This window comes from Serinus canaria, chromosome 2 (genome assembly GCF_022539315.1).
Source record: "Serinus canaria isolate serCan28SL12 chromosome 2, serCan2020, whole genome shotgun sequence".
In the NCBI taxonomy this organism is placed as follows: domain Eukaryota; kingdom Metazoa; phylum Chordata; class Aves; order Passeriformes; family Fringillidae; genus Serinus; species Serinus canaria.
Window position 1 is genome coordinate 58,448,177 of NC_066315.1, and position 16,317 is coordinate 58,464,493.

A 16,317-nucleotide genomic window follows, 5' to 3' on the forward strand; every position below is an offset into this window, starting at 1 on the left:
TTCCATGCCAGAAAAAGGAAAGTCCACTTAGTCTTCAGAATTCATCCTGGACAGCTGTAAGGTGTTTGGTGAAATGCCTTGGGGCTGGAGAGATTGCTTGCAAGCAAAAAAACAAAACCCCACAAACAACAAAACAAAACAAATGAAAAAAACCAAACCAAGACAAAAACCCAAACACCATTTTCCCCCCCTGCAAAAAAAATTTTGGTGGGGCAGTGAGATGGCAGAAGCAGATGGATATTCAGATTGACAGAAAATGAAAACCTGCCTTTGTCTTGCTTTCATTAGTCTTCATTATATGACCAGGACAGCTTTAATTGCTGCCCTGCATACATAAGTAATAAAAATGTAAAATGTTTAAATGAACTGTGGCTCCCAAAAGCCATTATAAAAGATTAATGATGAGTACTATTTGCTAACTTTAACGTCTTCAAGAAACACATCTGAGCAGCTCTTGTGGCTAAGATGATATTAGAACAGTATTTGCTGGACTACTTGTCTCAACCCATTCTGCCCCTAGCTTTGATGGTTTTGATTATTCCATCTTTAGCTAGTCTGAATTCTAGACATATTTGATTGCAATTTATTCATTCCTGACAAGTTATCCCACTCCTGCAATCCAAAGAAAGAGTCTTCAGGTACTCACAGTCATATTCTGTCTTCAAGAATTGCTGATGCTTGCTTTGATGGCTTTTACTGCCAAAGTTGTTGAATATATAGTTTATTAGTGGCACTCCAGAAATTACTGTGTGAATTAATACACTATCCAGCTGAAGGGAAAATTACACAACCTTTTCTATTTAAATTGGAATCAGTACCAAGACCCATCTTTGAACTTCAACTTTTCCTTGAGGGGCACAGATTTGACTCTGAATTCAAATGTGAGAAAGAAGTTTTATTTTTAAACTGGCACCAAAGCAAAGCCAAGTTTTGACACAATTTTGGCCATCCACCTCCGATTTAACTTAGAAACCCATCCTCAGGGTACAGCAAATGCTCAGCCAGAGGTGAAGGCAGCAGCTCTTGCCTTCTCACTGCTACCATTCAGCATTTCTTTCATGTTTTACCAATGTACTTACCACTGCATCTACTTGTCACAAAGAGCTGTGAGGCAGAGACAGCCCATCAGCTCCTGCATCCATGCTCTGCACACGGAGCAGAACAGGCTCCAAAAGCTGTACAGCCCTTGTCCACTCCACCCACTGGAGTGAGTTACACCTCCTGCCAAAGCTCAGCTTTGGGGTGAGCCTGGCCAGCAGCTTTTCAGAGTGCCCCTCTCTGGGTGGAGCAAAGGGTCAGATCATGCCTGAACGTGTAGCCAACACAGCAGGGGCAGGAGAGCAGAACCAAGGCAACTTTCTGATTTTCTGCCTCTTTTGTACACAGGCGACCACCAAGCTTTAACAAATGGGCACAAACAGCTTTTCCATGGATAAGCATCTCCCTTGTGAAGCCAGCTAGATTGTCTTGACAGCTACACATCTCTGGGAATGAGGAGACCTGCACAGGGAAGTTGAACTTCGGTGCGGAGTACTCTGATATTTGGCTTCCAATCCAATTTTTGGGAAGACTCATAAAACCTGATGCTTTGTGACATAAGCCACTTTCTTACTATTTAGGATTGCACTAGGATTTTCATAACTGGCAAGAATTTGCTGGCTGCAGCGCTTCTGTATGCCATCCTTTCCAACATCACTTGTGGAGAACAAAAGCTAGACTGATGGACCACTGAATGATATATTTCTGTGTTCCTTTCTGCTTTAGTTCTCATCTCGCTATATTACACTCAGTGTTGACTTTCACAACACAGTCTCCTCTGCCAGGAGTGGACTATATTGACTACTTAAGATCTTCCAAGTCTTCACCTGGTCTCCCACAATATGATGTCCAAATGTTCCCATTTCCCCTTCCAGTCCCATTAGCCCTCTAGGCTCAATTCTGTGCTGGTGGTGCCATTTCTGTTTCCTGATCACTGTTTGGAAGCTGACTCCCTAGTAAGTCTGGCTCCTGGACTCTCATCTTTTCCTGTGCAGTCTTCTGGGCTGGTCCTATTCCAATCTGTGGACCAGAAGCTTTTCCAAGACAACTACCCTCTCTTCAGGGCTTATAACACCCCTGCCCACCAAGCCCATGGTCTGTTCAGCATCACAGAGTAGACTGATACAATTAAGACTGCAGGGTCAGCTATTTTAAGGGAGAGCAGAATTGCTGCTGTTCCCAGGGAGAAAAGAAAGGTCCTGGAGAAAGAGGAACGTGGCTGAGTGTTGCTATTTCACAGCTGGCTGAGCGAGAAATTGGCTCTACTCTTCCCAGCCTCAAAAGTAGGGACAGGAGCCCCAAGGCATGGAGACTGGCTTGCCAGGTCTTTTAAATCAGTGACAGGAGGAGCTCCTTCCCCTCTCTGCCTCCTTCGCCTGTCGGGAAAACTCCTTGGGGTGGTGCTTGGTCTCCTGCAACTCTTCTGCTGCTGCTGCAGCTGCCCTGGAAGCCCCCAGACATTCCCAGCAGAGTCTGGACGGCTGCTTTGGTGACAACCTGGGCTCAATTTAATGAGAACGTTCACGTTCACTTGCTATGCTGGCGGTGCGCCAGCACATTTTCTTGAGGCACATAAGAGAGAGAAGGGAAATGGTGATCTTTAACAGGGGTTTTTGTGTGTGTGTTTTCTGATTTTTTATTTTTTTATTTTATCCAGCCAAACCTGACTGGAATTTCATGGATGAAAGAAAAGGCACTTCTCTAGCCCAGGGGCTTTGTCCCTGCCAAATTATAAGGGCCTACTGCAAACAATGGAGGTGTTAGAGCTTCTAAAAAAATAAAAATGTTGAAAGAATCTTTTATAACGGAAAATATTAGGCAACCCAAATCTCGGGCCAGCTGGTAGCGGGCAGTATAATATAAACTCTCTGGAGGAGAGCTGTGCAAATAATGGATTTTCAGAATTTCTCGTCTCCCACTCCCCGCTCCAAGTTTGAACTATTTTAGCTATTTTCTCCTGCTGAAATTATTTGCCAAATTCGGCCAGTCGCTAAATTCTCCTCAAATTTTTCTTTCCTCCGTCGACAGGTTTCTTGTAAAAACAAACCCGCTCTCCCACCTCCGGCTCGGAATCACGGCGTTCACCAGTGACACACTTAGGAAGAAATCTGCCTGTGGTCAGCTCGCTCATTTTTCGCTGCATTCTCCTTGGAGCTCACACGTTACAGGAACCAATCTGGCCTGAGAGCTGCCTGGCAGCCTGCAGGCGAGCTTTTCCAGTAGTCTCCACCATCCCTGGCCCAGGCAGCGCTGGGCTGGGAGCCTTCTCACAGTGTGGGGCTGGAGGTTCATTAGGCTGTGGTTTCCAGGCTGGGTCGTCGCCGGCCCCGTTCACAATAATGATGTTTCTGATGTCAACTGCAGACCAGATGTTGCCCCTTGATGCCGTGCTGCTGGAGGGGAGAGGCCACTCAGGAGGTGGGAGGCTCTGAGGAGTCAATGATCCCGTGTGGTTCCTTGTAAACATGCAGGTGTTAGCTGTGGTGTCCTGGCCAAATCCCGTCCTGGCACTTCACCAGCTCTGGCAGTTTACCTGCATACAGCCACCTCTGTGCTCCTAATTGCAGCAGTTGTTTCTCACCTCCCTTCCTCAGCAGCAGGGCTGTGCATTCCTGGCTGGCACTGCTACATCCCTGCCCTCTGCTCCTCTGGCAAAGCCCACATCCTGATATCCCCCATATCCTCTGAGATAAGCAGCAGCCCCGTGCTCTCCCCCTCTGAGATAACCAGCTGCCCTGCAGAGCCAGACAGAATTGACAGACACCCAAGGTGAGGCTGCAGCAGGTCTGCCCGCGGTGGTGGGGCACTATAAATGTACTTAAACAAGCTGCCTGAGCCCTAAAAGGTGGCTGCAAAGTAATGAAACGTGGTTGTTTGGCTGTGGCAGGCACTGCCTCGCTTTCAGAGGCTGCTTTATGGCTGTCAGTGTAACACAGCCAGTCCAAAAAACTCTCCTTTCCTTTTCTCTTTTTCTCCTCTCCCTCTCCCTCTCCCTCTCCCTCTTCCTCTTCCTCTTCCTCTTCCTCTTCCTCTTCCTCTTCCTCTTCCTCTTCTTCCTCTTCCTCTTCCTCTCCTCAGAGAGCCCAATTTGCAAACAGGATATTCAGGTCCTCTGTTGAATGCTTTAAGTGGCTGGTGAGGTGTGAGTGCATACTATCATAGAGCCCCTAAACTGCGGGACCAGACAGATAGAGCAGGTTCCTAAGTTCAAAAACACAACACTGAAAAAATGTTGCCAATAAAGAACTGGTGGTGATTAAAAGTGAAGCAAAGCTCCTGGTGTGAGTATAATCTCTCCCTATTGTCGGTGGTGTGGCATCTTTGTTGGAGGCTGCCACCCTGCAGGAGCTCAGTTAGCAAGGCCTCTGTTAATGTCTTGTGCTGCACAAACTGAGCTGGGCAAACTCCAGCTTGGGTTACAGCTCCACAGCCACTGGGATTTCCATCAGGGCAGGCTTGAATGCCTCAATTGCCTCGGCAGAGCAAGGAGGACCTGAGACCACTGGGAGCAGGCGCTGCTCTGAGCTTCAGTGATGTCTGTAAAGCCACATGGGGCACAGGAGGGTTAACCCAAAACCTCACACTCAGCAATTTGGCAGTAAACATTCAAAGAGCCATGGACTGCTTTGGGTTGGAAGGGACTTTTAAAGATCATCTTGTTCCAACCCCTCTGCCACGGGCAGGGACACCTTGCACTGGATCAGGTTACCCAAAGCCCAATCCAACTTGGCCTAAACATTGTACACAACCAAGGCTAAAATACTATTTTTTCCATTGTCCTCACCACACAGACACTTGGAACACTGTCAACCTTTGCTTTTAAATCTGGGAATCAGGACATATTCCCTATCTGAAGCTGGGAACGCTCCTTCTGAGGCTTCCTTTTTGCAATTTGAAATCGTGATGGAAACTGTGCAGAGGAAAGATTGTGTTGTAGCTACAGGCCTTCTAGAATAATTGTTTCATGGATAAATGGATAAACATTGATAGTCAGCACTGACTTCTATTTTTACACAGCATAACTGAAATGTTATACATATTAAACTCAACAAAAATGTCTTTCTAAAATAAGGAGCAAACCCAACTTCAAGTATAAACAAAACAAGTTATTTTGGGGCTTTTTTTTATATTTTATTTTATTCTTTTATCATTACTCTATCTGTGAGTAAAACCCCAGCACGGATTTCTTTGGGAATCTTTGAGGCTGTGTAAATACACATTGTTGCTAGGTTGTGAAGCATCCCAGCTCTGTGAGACACAAGCTGCCCACATTAGCAGAGAAGGAATAAAACTGTCAAAGGCCACAGGATCTGACTGACCTGGGTTTCTGTCACAACAGCTCAGAGACAGCAGCAGCAGGTAATGGCCCAATTCCTTCTGGCAGGAGATGCATCCCTCTGTGGCAGGGACGCCTGCTTTGGGTCTAGGAACATCCATACTGGTCTGGGAACTTGAAACACTGTAAGACTGGAAACAGCAGCATTTATACTAACACTGCTGCTCATATTTTTCCAAACATGATCATCGCTCCTGCACTGAGATTTTCTCTTCACCCTGCTCAGTCCCCTCCAGGTTGCAGCCTGGGACATTGCAATTGGAGAAGGACAGGATTTGGCCTCACCAGTTTGGTGCAGATGGGCAGCAGAGAGCCCTCCTCAGCCGAGTAAGGGCTCCCTGACTCAGTGCCTGCTGAGTGACTCACTGGTCGCTCATCTCTTGCCTCCCTGGCAGCCTGGGCTAAAGCCTTTCACCAGATGCTTCTGGTCTACCCCCCTGCACACATCCCTCGGTGCTTTGCACCATCCAAAATGAGACCCCCCCCAAGAGCTGGTGTGCAGACAGCCTTTTCATCTCTCCAAAGTGGCCTGTCCAGGATTGCCATCGGCAGAAGGCAGAAACAGGAGATGATGGGATTGAGCTCCATGTGCCATGCAGCTAAGTCACTGCCTGCTGAAGAAAGAGAGACAGATTGGAGGCAGGTGGGAGCAGGCACGACCCCAGAGGCACAAGGTCAGCCAAATGCCCCCAGTCAGGATGGTGGCTGATGGGGCTCGCACTGCTGACAGTCAGCATCTCTGGGTCCAAGAACGCGGCCAGACAGAGCCTGGAAATCAGCTGGGATGAAAGTGACGCAACTTCACCTTCTCTGAAATCAGCTGGGATGAAAATCTCCTTTAAAGAGCCAGGAGAGGGCTGAGGCACATGAGTTTTCCCTTCTACAAGGCAGCCAAAGGGCAAAGCGTGTAGCACAGTTGAAGCACTGACCCTTTTTTGGACTGCAAGAAAGCTAATTGTCTTCTATTCCCTTCACCCTTTCTCTGTTTTTTGTTCAACATAACTTTGATCATAAAGCTCTGGAGAAGCAGGATTTTGAGCCCAACTCTGACCTCACTCATTCTGGCATAATTCAGGAATAACTACAGTTGTACTTGTAGAAGATCAAAATCAGTCCAGCTCCTTTTAACTGGGCAAAATTACTGGTCCACAGAAAGAAGAAAATAATCAAAGATGTGAAGAATAGAGGCAGCTGAAGAAGGATACTGTGTTTTCCTCTTCTAAGTTTTTTTTTTTTTTTGCTAGCTCTTTATATAATGAAAATTTTATAGAAGAAAACAAAAATTGGAAAATTCCCATCAGCTGATGGGAACTATTCCTGATATTGTCTCCTGTGGCAACTTGTATTATAAGACAATATGGCACTGCTGGGATGTGTGGTGTCACTTATTTCAGAGCACTGACTGAACCAGTTGGCCAAAGTCAAGTGGATATTCAGAAAACAGAGCTGAGAAAACACTGCTCTTTTCTCCTGTGTAAGGTCAGTGCTGAGGAGGAGCATCCAGCAGGCAAAACTTGTGTAAGCAGGCCTTACTGACCTTACCATCGTCACTCAACAACAAAGCAACCAGGAGCTAAAAAAGCTCTCCAGGAATCAGAGAGTGTCCTGCTGTTGTTGGGGAAGATGAAACAGGAAAGTCTTATAAATGATTGCCTGGCAAAAGATTTTGAGATTATGGAAACTATAAGTGAGATTGAAATGAAAGCAAGCTTTGAGATACCTTAGTTACTGAACAACTGGGAAACAATGGTGTGGCCAGCTGAAGGCAGTCCCCTTTTGATGAAACAACATCCTCTGCCTGCAGGCCGGCCCAAGGGTCAGAGCAGACCCCACCAGCTTGGCAGAAGGGGCCCAAAGAGTAGTTTTTAGGGTTTAAAATGTAACACAGTATGGTAATGTAATGATTCTTATAGGCTGTATGTAAATGCTATAGGATTTGTATCTTGTACTAGATTGGTTAGTGAGAATTAGAATATTTAACACAGAAGATGATTTATTGTATTGTAATGGGAACCTCGCCTCTTATCCTCTTATCCTCTGTTTTACACTCTCATCCTCTTTACCACACTCTTGCCTTCTCTCTCCTTCCCACTCTCTTTACTTCTCTGGGGCCTGCTCTGAGCTGGGGCTGGCAGCTCCCAGCAGATCCCTGCACCCAGGCCCTTTGCTATAAACCCCAAGTTCCTGGCTTCAGAGATCTCTGTCTCCGTCCGTGCCGACCGTCCTGCCCCCACGGCTCCTACACGCTGTGACTGCCTTCCCTGCCAGCCCGGATTCAACGCCAGCAGCACCTGAGAACCCCTGGAGTTCAACCCCCTGTGCTCTCCAAGGCTGCCCTGCATCTCTGCATCCAGGGGCAGCTGGATGCTCAGGAGCTCACTGGGATGCAGGCACAGCACGCCACGTGCTGACAGCACAGGCAGCTGGGGGGGAAGCTCGGATGTGGTGCCTTGCCAAAGGGTGTCCGCCTGCCAAGCTCCAGGCAGCCGCGCTGGGAGAGGATGGGAGGAGAGAGGAACCCCAGGCACCGACTGGCTTTATCTTCCAGCGGAGAACTGGCCCAGATTAACTGCATGTGTGACCACAGAGGCTTGAGCTCATTGCTCATCATGGTTATGAAGCATGGCTGTGAGGCACGAAAAATGCAAGAAACAAAGGTGTTCAGAGCCTTCCCATAGCACGGTGCTGCATTGTCTGACTCACTGGCTTCAGCAAATGAGAGATTTTACGTGCAGTCAGCCCTCTTAAGGAAAAGGAAAAGGCCCAGGGAGGCTAAAATCTTGATTTCCTGAATCAAAAGATCCCAAAGGATTTTGGCCGAGTACCATGCCAGCTGCTGGGTCCACACCAGTTCTGAAAGAGCTCAGCAGCATCAGCTGTGTGTTTGAGGGAGCCACTGGCAGAAGAGGTCCCCAGCACTGGGATGCAAGCACAAGTACCCTCCTCTCTTTTGAAAACTGCCCTTAAACTGGGGAGGGATGACTGAAGCAGCTGTGAGAGCCTGGATAAAGCACCAGCTTTATGTAAAGCCCAAACCCCAGGGCCAGGCTGCCTCAGTGCCTTTTTTTTCATGCTGAGTAGCTCAGACACATTAAACTGATACATATCTGCCTCGAAAGAAATGGCCTTTCTGTGTTTTCCATCAGCCAGCACGGCCGGCTGGTGGAAGGGACACCCTGCAGAACTAAGCTGTAATCTGCACGGGGAGTGAAATGCGTCAGCAGCCGTGTGCTGTTATCCCACACTTCCCAATCCGGCTGGGAGGAGAGGAAATGGGGGTTTTGGGTCAACCACTGGACCAGTAGGTAGCAGTGATGAGTGATGTGCTGGGCTTGACCACTGCTTTAGTGCTCAGACTGTGCACTTGAGTCACCGAAAATGCACATCCTTCAGCCACAAAAATGTTTCAAGCTCAGCAGCTCCTTAAACAGTGTGTTATGTAAGAAGTTATTTAACATTATTTGTCAATCAATAACTCCTTAGACCTGTAAAGCTCATACAGATCACGAGCAACGGAACCACAAATGTAACAATAATTTCCCATTATTATTTTTAGCACCAAGTTTTATTTCTTTAATTACTGTTTGGTACACACACGTATTTTAGAAAGCGTGGGGTAGATGAAACATTTTTTGCTGAATCTAAGCCGTTATGATGCTCTTTACTACAGGACAACCTGCTTCACAGACACATCCTGCTAATGCAGTGGTCCTGGCCCTCTTGGTCCCTGGCAGCAATACCAAGGGGTTGGTCTGCTGAAGGCAGCATCCCCCTCTGCAACCTGGGATCACTGCTGAAGATGCCCAGGCACCCCACGCCTACAAACATTGCCAAAGGTCTACAGTGCCTGCCAGCTGACATTGAAGCAAGAAGAGTGCTGCTATTGAATCACAGAATCATTGAATGGCTTGGCTTGGAAGGCACCTTTAAGCTCATCTAGTCACAAACACCATTAGACCAGGCTGCTCAGGGCCACATCCAACCTGGCCTGAAACTCTTCCCTGGATGGGGCCTTGACAGCTTCTCTGGGCAACCTGTGCCAGTGCCTCACCAGGCTCACAGCAAAGAAATTCCTCCTAACAGCAGGGAGGTTCAAGCAATCACCCACCTTGAGGGTGGCCCTGGGACGAGCCAGGTGCTTTGCTGCTGTGCTTCAGAGGGCATGTGGTTCTCGAGGGGAGCAGCCCTCAAAGGGTTGTCTCATCCCTGCACCACACTCCCTCACATTGTATGGGTTAAACCCTGAAATTACTGACTTTCTAATTTGTGAGTGAGAGTTTTCTCATCTCACTTGCCTCTGTTGAAACTGGCTTTCCAAAGTGTCAGCGGCAACGTGCACTGCAGGGAAAACCAAACCAGGAGCTCCTACATGGGTCTGAATGTTTGTGTAGATGCTTAGTTGTCATTTGCATGGCCGGGGTCACCAGTCATGGGAGGGGCTGCACCAGAGCACACCTGAAAAAACCCAGTGTCTCCTTCTCCCAGGGGCACTTCCCTGATGAAAGAACTTTGCTCTTGAAGACAAGTAGGGACAGGGAAAGAGCGCAGGGGTTCCCCCCCCCTTCACACCTCCTCTGCCCAGACCACACTGCTCAGTTGGAAAGTTAAAGAAAATAGATGAGTTTTCATACACCCACCTCTGCAGACTCATCCTGCAAGTTAGGCAGAGTTTGTTCTCCCTCCTTCCCACGCATCGCCTCTGCTACTCAGCCTTGGCCCTGGAGCCCCATCTCCCATCTCCCCCCCCTCCAGCTGGGCGGGGAAGCCACCATAAACCCACTTTAATTGCTCTGACCAGCACGGTCTCCCTGGGGCACGTCCCAGGGGCGCACTGGCACCGGGTTTGTTTCTACAGGTGTTGTCCTGAATTGTGGCTGCTGTCAGCCCACGCCGAGCCCCGGTGGGGCAGCGCAGCCGGGCCCCGTGGGCTCTGTGTGGTGGGTCTCCCCTCCCTGCCTGGCTGACAGCACTGCCTGGGAAAGGCTGTGGCTCCTGCTGCCTTCTCCAGAAGCTGGCTGCTGGAGCCATCAGGGCTCACAGGGTTCAGCACCAGAGGAGTGGCTCTCTCTGTGCAGGGTGGGGGAAAAGCAGAAGAGTAACTCATTGTATGCACCGAAAGGTGTGGGCTTAATTTAGTGCCGTCATCTGACCAGGGCTGATTTGTTTGGTAAAATAAAATGTACAAGAAACCTGTGGTTTAAAAAAAAAAAAAAAAGAAGAAGAGATTGCCATGAGGATGAGAGCTGGATCAGCTTGGCCCAGGCAGGAGCCTTGGAAGGGGTCCAGGGAGGCAGGAAAGATCCATGAGGAGTTTCCTGCAGAGAAACTGTTGAAGAAATCGGGCAGAGGCAGTGTACATGTGACGCCTGTGCAGCTCTGCTTGGGTGGAAGGGGAGCCGTTGTCTGGGAAAGCAGCCCATCCCAGAGGTTTGGAGGGGAGAAAGTGGGAAAGAAGGTGCAGTCTGGATCAACCTGATCCAAAATAATATGTGGTTTGTATTTTCTACCTAGAAAATTAAAGAAAAAAAGGACCCCAAAAAAGTAAGTAGAGCAAATGATTTCACGTTGGAGGAAATGTAATTTTTCCTATTAAAAACCAAAACAAACCAGACCAGAAAACTCCCAGATTTTACAGTCAAAAGATTCGTGACATGCATTGAAATATTTTCTGGCAAGGCCCAGAGGTCCCTCCTCCCTCCTAGTACCACGAAGCTGGTTCTATTGGAATGTCCCCTGCCTGGATGGGATCACCATCACACCGAGTTTTGGGACCCCACAGCATGTGTGCTCTTGTAGTTTTTGCAGCTCTGACAGCAGTACCCACTGCCAGTGTTTCCTCTGTTGCCCTGGACCCAAAAGCTCTCCATCAGCAGCACTGGAAACAGGATGGGTACGGGAGCTGAGTGTGAAACTAATTCAGAAGAGGTGCTGGAAACTGACGCTGATGGCACCTTTGGAAACTCTTTCACCAAGCTGAAAAAAAAGGGATTTCCTAAAATGACTGAAAATGAATTTGCCACATCTGCAAAGAGTGGCTTGTGGGTTATCTGTCCCTGAAAATAGCTAAGGAAGCACTAGAGTCAGCAACTTTTCAGTTTAAAAGACAGCTGCTAATGTGCCCATGGGTGATGGCAAGTTCCAGGTACACTTCCAGTTGTCTTAAATCCTGAAAACACAACCGTTTGCATTGTTAAAGCTCTACAAGTTTGCACAGTACAAAAAGACGGTCTCTTTGGCCAAAAAAAAGCTAGTTTTGGATTCAAGGATGACCTGAAATTAAAGCCAACAGTTTGGGAATCTGTAATTGATCTGCTCAGAACAAATTATTTGGCTACTTGAAGAGAATCCAAATATTTTTATTTTTTTAGAAAGAAGTGCGAAGAAGAAAAATATTAACTTGTTGAGAAAGAGGAAATTGTATGGGCAAACTAAAACAGGCAAGAGTTTGATCTCCATATTGGGCAAGTGTGTGCAAAGGTGGAGAACAGAGGACTCAATTTAGTTTGATGAACAATCCAATCAGTGCTTATGACATAAAATTAGACTCTATGTTTGAAAAAGGGCTACAGAAACTAACATGATTTTATGCCATTGACCTTAACACTCCTCTGTAATGTACTTGATGAGGGGGATTTTGTTTTATTTTTACTGAGACAAATTCAATTGATTTACAGTGATGAATGCAATAAAATTATATACATGCTGAAGGAAAGCTTAGCTTCAAGGCAGTACAACTCTGTCCAAGAAACTTAACTCCTCGAAATTTGCCATTTTCAGCTGGAAAGGAAAATCTCAAAGGCATGACTCCAGCAAGGCTATTTAGTCAAACAGTACCAGATGGATGTGTGGGATTTACCTTCTGCTTTGGTTATGAATGAAAGTAGTCAGTTAGGAGTTTGCTGAAGGCTATTTTTGCCTGGAGAAGTCTGGTCAAGATAAGGTTAATGTAGCTGTGCCTGGGTCTGCTGTGCTTTGAATGAAGGATGTGTGGAAATGGGAGGGAAAGGAAGCTCACAGGAAGCCAGGTAACACAATGACTGAAGTACATTGCTCGAGGGAATTCAGTTTGTGATGTTTTGCTGGGATACAAAATGTCATGGTCTCCAGGAGAATTTGTGACTGAATTTTCAGTATTTTCCTTTTTCCAGGAACCTCACCAACAATACAGCTCATGCTGTCCATGAGGCATAAATATCACTGTTTCCACCTTCCAGACTGGGAAGCAGAGAAAGAGTTCTTTGACTAATCTCTGAAAAGCTGGGCCCTATCTGGGTTTTGATAGGCCTGGAGCATCTGCCTCTCTTCAAATGGCCAGGGTTTGGGTACCAGCCCCAGGGAACCAGGTGTGATGGACTAAGCAGGAAGTGACACTTCATACCTACAGGAAGAGAAACCCAAGGCAGAGAAAGATCTTTCAACAAAGACTTAAATGCATATTTGTGTCTCCTTCTCCTTGAGGAATTTTTGAATGGTTTTTAAGTGCTTATGTAGACCCAGGCTACTGTGGTAGGCATCATGTGTAATTTCCAACTTGCCTTTGGTCCTGAAAAATTGAAGCAGATCAGGTTTTCTCAGCATTTCATGGCCCATCAGGTGTCAGATGTTGGTGCGTACAGAGGCACCACCTGATGAGCTGATAGAAGCCCAGAGCTGTGTTCAGCCCAGCTTTGACTAAGCTGACACCCTCCTGTTGCCCCTTCACCTCTGGGGCAGAGCAGTGAGGAGGTTCAGGGAGTAGGACACATCATACAGAGCAGATCCATCGATCACATCATAGGCAGCTGGTGGCCAGAGATCCCCTCCTGCCAGCCCAATGCCAGCCCTTCTCTCTCGGGGCTACCAAAGCCCTCAGCCTAACAAACATGTCTCTTCTGTCTACTGCACTGAAGGCCACAGACCCTAAGCCTACCCTTAGCAACCCACTTGTTTCAGAAATAGTTCCAGGGAGGGCAAAAGAAATTGTTGTCCAAGCAATGCACACAGGTGCCAAGTACTTTGTTGGATGATCAATAAGGTAGCTTGCTTCACCACTTCAAACTCATCCAAAGGGCTCTTTTGAATAGTCAGAATCATCCCTGGCAAAGGTATTTTTAAGGTACCTATTTTTGAACATACCTACGCTCCAGGTTCAGTGTTGTGGTTTTTTGGTTTTGCTTTGTTTTCAAAAAAAAAGTTGATGAAAATCATTTTCCTAAACTGACATCAACAACCGTAACACATGTACAGAAACAAGATAGCAGTCTCATACAGGAAATATTTCTGCTTTCGTTTTTATTTTATGAATACATATACAACAGATGCATAATCTTCCATTATCCAGGCTTAAAAGTAACAGGCTGGGGTGGTTTTCTTTTCCCCAAAATAGCTTAAAGAGGAAAATAAAAATCAAAATGAAGGAGCTGCAACATAGCCAAACCATACATTCAAAAACTTTGCTAAAATTACTGCTGAAAAGTGCCTCTGTGTGTATGTGTGCATTGTCCTGCACGGTTAAAGCCTCATCCAAGATATTTGTATATGAATAAAAAAAATGCTTTGGCATAATCAGAGATTCCTCCATGCACAGTTTATTGACATTTCTGAAATAATGAGAGAATAAAATCTGAGGACTGTATATCGTTTCCTCTTCTTGGGAGCAATGTCTTTAAAGGCAGTGGGGAAATGAAGAGGAGTCTGTTGACAAGAGACTTTGCTTCCATAATAAGATAGTTATATTAGCAGGATGCAAGCAGCTTCATTTAGAAGAGATGGAGAGATATATGTATATAATTTAAAAATGCTATTTTATATGAGAAAATAAGATTTTTCAAGATAACATAAAATGAACCACTCTAAGACTAGCTTCCAGCAAAACATTTTGCTTTATTAGTTCTATTTTCTAGCTACAAGTCAAGCTGACATCTGTCAAGCTTTTTAACTTTTCATATGGCAATCTATAAGAAACGTTTCATGCAATGTCTACAACGCTAAATACAGGGTAAATAATTGGGATTAAACAGATGAGGAATAACAGACTGTTATAAGGACCAGTAACAGCATATTATGTACATACAGCCATATTATATTCTCATGTCTTCACAGTAATGTGCAAATGTGACAAATATGGCTTTCATTTTTTTTTTCCTTAAGAAAGTAAGACATAATTATACAGAAGAATGTTTTAAAACACTTAGTTGGATTTCACCTTTTTGTGAAACCTGTTCAGTCTTCATTGCATCGGGGTTAAGGAGCCACCCCAGTTCGGGGGTGTAGTTCGGGTGTGTTTCCAGGAGGGGGCACAGATTCCTAAGGCACAATATTAATGTTAAACATTTTTAATTTAGTCATGCTATTTTATTTTAGTTTTGTTTTTATTTTTTAATTTTTTTTTTGGTTATGTGAAGTAATAGGTCGTTGCTAGTTATATAATAAGCGGTTGATTGTAAAAAATACAATGCTGAAGGCTACACTACATGCCTACCTGTAAGTCCAGGAACGTTAGCTAATCTGAAAACACACTATACATGTGAAACCAAGGTGGGTTTTTGGTAACATCCTTTTCCATACACGTAGCAGAGAGTTATAAGGCTTCTGCGGAATAATAATATTATAACAACAAATATTTTACACTCTTCCATAATGGTATTTACAGTTACTATAACTCATATTCTGACATTTGGTAAATAACATGTATCTTATATGCATCCTTCTTGCCTATCTAAAGTGCTTGCTTAACTGCGTGAGGAAAGAAAATGCATACCTGCTTTAGGTGCAACAAACCCTCAAAAGAAGTAGCTGAAATATTTGCTGTGGATTTGAAATGCATTCTCAGAAATTGAAATTATTGCTAAATTCAGTGCCCTTACTAGGCAATCATCTATATTATTTGTCATATATAAATATATGCATATATACTAGTATGTATGTACATGCATACACATTCATCTATCGTGTAAAAGATAGATTTCAATTTTTTGTCCATCAACCTTTTTTATTTTGTGCTATTCAACTCACTTGTGCTATGACAGAAGCTGGATCAAAATCAGAATCTTACCATGCTACTACTACCAACCCTATGATTCATTAGCACGTAATGAAGGCAATATGCAAAAAGAAAGCTGAGATGATGATGAATCAGGAGGCTTTTGAAATGCACTGAGAATAAGGCAATAGGCTGTACATTACAGCAGAGGAAAAGCTGAGGAAATTCTGGAATTCATAAACGTGTCTTACTGGAGTTGGGATTGCTCTCCCTACTCTGCTGCAGAGTCCTATGCTTTTTTCCAGTATCATTCTCCAGAATTCAAGCTCTAGAGTTTCTGCACCTACCAACACTTTTAATGGTAGGAAATTCAAAGCTTATTAAAAATGCCCTGATGCCACAACCTGGTAAAATAAGGCACTTCCAGGGCTGTATTCCAGCGGTGCCATGCCAAAAGGATCAGCAATGGGAAGAAGCGCTCAGATTTTGCCGAGTTTCCTAGTTTTGTCCCATGAAATGTGCCGTCCTGGAGCATACTCCTTCTTCTCTCTTTTGAGATGATTTTCTTTACAAAAAGCTGTTTCATCAGTTGAAGTTGAGGAGCTACTTCTCTGTAAGCAAGAGGTAAATCTTCAGTTCCTGACATTCATTAAGGTGGAAGATCAGAGTGGTACCAGGCAACGTCTTCAGTTCATTCGGTATCTCCCAACTCGAGGTGATGTGCCAGCCAAATCAAAAGTGTGTATTTCATACCAGCCCACACTGAAAGCTATGAGTGGACATTGGTACTGGAAAGGTCATTCCTTATAATTTCATTTACTGCAAAGAAAGAAGACAAGAAAAGGAATTGATTAGCATCCTGCTGCTGCGGGCAGTTGTCCTCAGTCCACAAACTCCCCGAACTCGCACTCATTCCTTGAGAGCTCCAGTACAACTCTGGACAGTAAGTATGACATCACCAGGTAGCTTGTACAGGCTGATC

General features: G+C 45.5%; 1 protein-coding gene across 5 annotated transcripts in view; it reads right to left on the bottom strand.

The window, feature by feature from the left end:
* Window positions 1-13,628: 13,628 nt before the first annotated feature.
* Window positions 13,629-16,317, bottom strand: part of NFATC1 (nuclear factor of activated T cells 1) — a 110,156-nt gene continuing 107,467 nt past the window's right edge. For all 5 annotated transcript variants that reach the window (XM_050970827.1, XM_050970830.1, XM_050970829.1 and 2 more), the window contains one exon: window positions 13,629-16,154. In XM_050970827.1, the coding sequence (XP_050826784.1) occupies window positions 16,105-16,154 (50 nt within the window). In that variant the 3' untranslated portion in view covers window positions 13,629-16,104. The remainder of the gene's footprint in view (window positions 16,155-16,317) is intronic.